Consider the following 4,395-nt stretch of genomic DNA (forward strand, 5'->3'; position numbering starts at 1 on the left):
CTGGTTGCCCCTCACTGCCCCCGGCCTGGTCGCCCCACGCAGCCTGCTGCTCAGTCGTTTGGTCGTCCCTCACTAACCCCGTGCCATCCTTGTCGCCCCACTCAGCCTGTTTGGTCATCCATTCAGTTGTTTTGGATGTGACAGCCCCTGGCTCTTTATATATATATATATATAGATACCCATGGTCCCTTCTTGCTCTAAAATAATTTGATTTTAAGTCAACTAAAATTATCTCAGCTTCTGTGAGTTTCTGTAGATGCAGACTGAATGAGTCACTTTTCCCCCTTTAAACTAACACATTACCGTTGGCCTTCAGTAAAATATCATACTTTTGCTTTTGAAATGCCACTCCCAGTCAATTAATCTCGAAGGGATTAGCAATATGACAATGTGTGTGAGCCAACTGTTGAGGCTTTATTTCTAAATTATATGAAGCCTGAACTTTCTAATTCCGTTTGTTGACTCCATTTATTTAATCATTTAAATGGCAAAACAAATCATGGTACTACAGAATTCTAATGCATAGGACATACTAACGAGTATTCCAGAGAGCTGATGGAGAGTTTTAACTCACCCCATTTTTTATGGGGTGAACTTATCATTTAAATACTTTATTTACCAAATCTATAATTTTACAGCAAAATTCCTGAAACATCCCATATGTAAATATGTAAAAAAAACCACCCAATGAAATGCCAACCTCCACCTTTCCGTCTTTCTCCCATTTACTTACATTCCTCCCTGCTGTAATGTGGCTGCTGGGTCTGGACACTAGCCTCTGGATTAGAGATGGTCTCTTCCTTCTTCTGTGTCTGGTTGTGACTAGGAGGCCACAATACACTATTGTGGCACAAAGTGGCACCTGACCCTTGTAACATAGCAAGCCCGAAGTCTGAGTTTTCCCTCTGCTGCAATATTCTTTGTGTACAGTCTGAGAGGCCACCCGTACTTCCATCTAGCCATTTTGCAGAATACTTTGGTACTTGGGAGTCAAACTGTGGGAGTAGCTTTTTATCCGGCTTATGCCTGAAATTAAACAGGTGATGCTGGGGAGGTTTAGAACATTATGAATCCGAATCCACATCCTTATTTTGTGCGTACTGTACAATCCAGTTTATCTTCTTACTCAAAATGGCTTTAACGTCTTCATAATAAGTATTTTTTGAAAGCTTAGATCGAGGACAATCCTGGTTTGCAATCAAATGGTATTTTTCAAAGCAGTCTTTATGGCCCCTTAATGATGTGGTGTGCAAGAGATTAGATTTTGGTATTCCTATAAAAAAACAAGATGAGAAAATTTCATTTTCTAAATTGCATTACAAATCTTAGTGAACCATGGAGTTACTGATAGTTTGTAAATGAGGGGGAAAATTCTAAAGAAGATTGGTATTAATAATACAAAATATGCTCTAATAATTCTCCTTCAATTTAACTATATATTTAGTGATGTTAAATTCCTATGAATAGCAAAGCCTTTTTAAGAACTTAAAAGATTCAATTTTAACATTAGTCTAGGTATGTTATTGTATACAATATAAAAAATAATAATAATGAATCAGCAATTTACATTTACAGACTCTTGGCCTTTACATTACAGGTAGCTCTACGGTATTCTGCTACTCGATTCTAATCCTTACAGCTCAGGATACATAGCAGTAGATAGAAAGAACTTGAAACCCGCCTACTTTTTTATCTTCAGAAGATTTATTAAAGAGCTTCCTCACGCTCTATAAACTCTGTTAGGTGTTGTTGCCAAAAGATGACTGGCCAGTCCCCGCCCAAACAGTAAATGGTCTCATTCTTATTCCATTGCCACAGCTCTAATCCATGTAGCAATGATTTAGTTGGATCTAAACAGTAAATTACAAAAGTCTCCTTTAAGTCAATATAAAAAAAAATTCTTTAGCATATAAAAAGGGTTCTAGGTTCTAAACTAGGCTACACAAAGTAATTTTGCTGTTAAACTTTAAAAATTTATCTAGAAACTTCAGAAATTGTATTAAAAATTATATGAAACAATACATTTCCCAATGTACCCCAGAGCTTTAACAACAAACAGGTCAATGTAACAGATGTGTACTATTAAAAAAATGATGTGGGCTTTTAAAAGTTAAGGCTTTTCTTATTCCAGATTGCTTCTTAGTAATTAATGTAATATAACTTTCTTTCTCCATAAATAATTTTTCTTTTAACTTTTGCTTAAATCCCCAAATGAATGCTAGGAACCCAGCTACCTACATAATAATGTGCACATAAGTAATCTGTTGAGATGAACAGCAAATCAGAGAACCACCGTATTCAATTTACTGTGAAAGTATATATATGTGACTAATATTTCAGATTCTTTCAGACATTCAGGAGAAAAATCCCCTAAAAATGACATGAAGAAAAAAAGTGTCATGGCAAGAGTTCTGATACAGCGTACATTTCCACTTAGATGTCCTGTGAGCTTCTCAAACTCATCCTGTTTAATAAACTCCTCTTCCTTCATTCTCACTACCCAATCCCCAAACCCAGATCCTCTACCTGAGCCTGGCATCACCAGCCACTTAAGGAAGAAACCTGGCATCCTCCGTGGCAGCTCCTCACCTCTCCCCCAACTTTCTGAGGTGGTTTGCTGCCCATCTTAATAGATTTTGCCCCATAACATCTAGTAATACAACAATTCAAATCCTGCTTCACTCCATTACCACTCCCATTACACTGTCTGGATCATCTCATGTCTAGTTCTCATGCCTCTAAGAAACCTTTTCTGACCAATACATCTACCAGTTTAATACTGGATTCTCCAATTGCCTCTCCACCTGCCGTTAGCTCCTGCAGTAAGTTCTGTGAGAAAGGGTCCCTATCTGTTTTACATGCATCCTCAATGTCACAGTGCCTGGCACACAGTGAGTACTCCAGAAAAAGTAGTTAAATGAATGAAGGAAAATTAAAATCATATAAAAAAACAAACAACCCAAAACTTATTACCCAGTATCATTCAAGGTCTACTGAAATGAGAGTTTCTGCCCATCCTAGCCAGGGAACCAGGAGGGCAGTGTTGCCAGGCTGCTCGAGGTTGACAGAGGCATCTTCCAGGGAACTTGCTCCTACAGTTAGTCTGATGGGCCATTAGCCTGAAGAACCGATGAGTGGCACTGATACAGAGATGCCATTGCTGTGGCACCAGTCAGCCTGCCAAGCAAAATCAGGAACTTCTACTCAATTACGTACTTCAACAGAAATTTACATATACTGAGGATTTTAAAAGGTTGCTTTATGTAAACCACAGCTTGTTCATCCAGATCTGTACCTCTTCTTTTAGCTCACTAAAAATTTAAAACTTGACTGAGTTTTGAAGTTCATTTTGAAAATATCTGCTATATAAACATAGCTTAAAACATGCCAGGCAGTAGCAAAGGACACAAAATGTTAAAAAAATATAATGCATTGACTACTTCAGATACCTGAACAAATTATTTTTAATCTAGAAAATGGAAGTAGGCCACTTAATTTGTATCCAATATACATGCCATTTTATAAACTCTAGAAGTTATTTTGTTATTTTTCCATCTCATCAGTTCGAATTAATATAAGAGGAAAAACAATTGCTTTTTTCAGAGATTCTAGAGGTTCCTAACTGACTCTACAATTTCAGTTGCATTTACAAATATAAACAGCTCTGAGCACTAATGTTTCCTCAGCAGCTTTTGATAGGGAACAAATCTAAATGCGATGAAATGAGTTGATAATTTTGAGGAGCTGAGTTATAAGGAACGTCTAAACCAGTTCAACAAAAACTGCACTACAACTTGCTTACTAATAAAAATTTTGAAGGCCAATGTAACTGACATCCTAACTATTATGATAACTTCTTTAAAAAATACTTCAATGGTGTCCATGTGACTTTTTTTTTGTCATGAGGTCATTACTTTTAGCGAGCCAAGACCTTAATTGGCAATCATAATTGCTAATTTTTTAAAAGTACTAGTTTTAGATAGAGGCCTTTAGAAATTTACATAGGCAGTTTATTTCCATATGAACAGTGGCGTTTTTAAAGTTAATCTGTCTCTATTGAATAGTTCTCTTTCTTATTGTTTCCCATTTTCATCTGATTTTGTTACACTACTCTCACATCCTTTGAGAACCCTCCCACTAACCCATCTGGCATGCTAACACCATTTCTATTCTTTAAGTTCCCCTCAAAGATCAATTCACTTTAAGAAAACTTGGTTAAAAATACAACCTTCCAAAACTCAATCAGGAAGAATCTAAGAATCTCAATAGGCCAATAACTATGGAAGAAATTGAAGCAGTCATCAAAAAGCTTCCAGCAAACAAAAGCTTGGGGCCAGACGGCTTCACAGGGGAGTTTTACCAAACATTCAAGGAAGAACTAAAACCTATCCTCCT

General features: G+C 36.8%; 1 protein-coding gene across 1 annotated transcript in view; it reads right to left on the reverse strand.

Annotated features, from left to right (window-relative positions):
* Positions 1–4,395, reverse strand: part of LOC102248978 (chromosome unknown open reading frame, human C21orf91) — a 23,132-nt gene that overhangs the window by 3,289 nt on the left and 15,448 nt on the right. The window contains 1 exon segment of the mRNA XM_005877428.2: positions 734–1,273. Coding sequence (XP_005877490.2) covers positions 734–1,273 — 540 coding nt within the window.

This window comes from Myotis brandtii, unplaced genomic scaffold (assembly GCF_000412655.1).
Source record: "Myotis brandtii unplaced genomic scaffold, ASM41265v1 scaffold52, whole genome shotgun sequence".
NCBI classification, from domain to species: domain Eukaryota; kingdom Metazoa; phylum Chordata; class Mammalia; order Chiroptera; family Vespertilionidae; genus Myotis; species Myotis brandtii.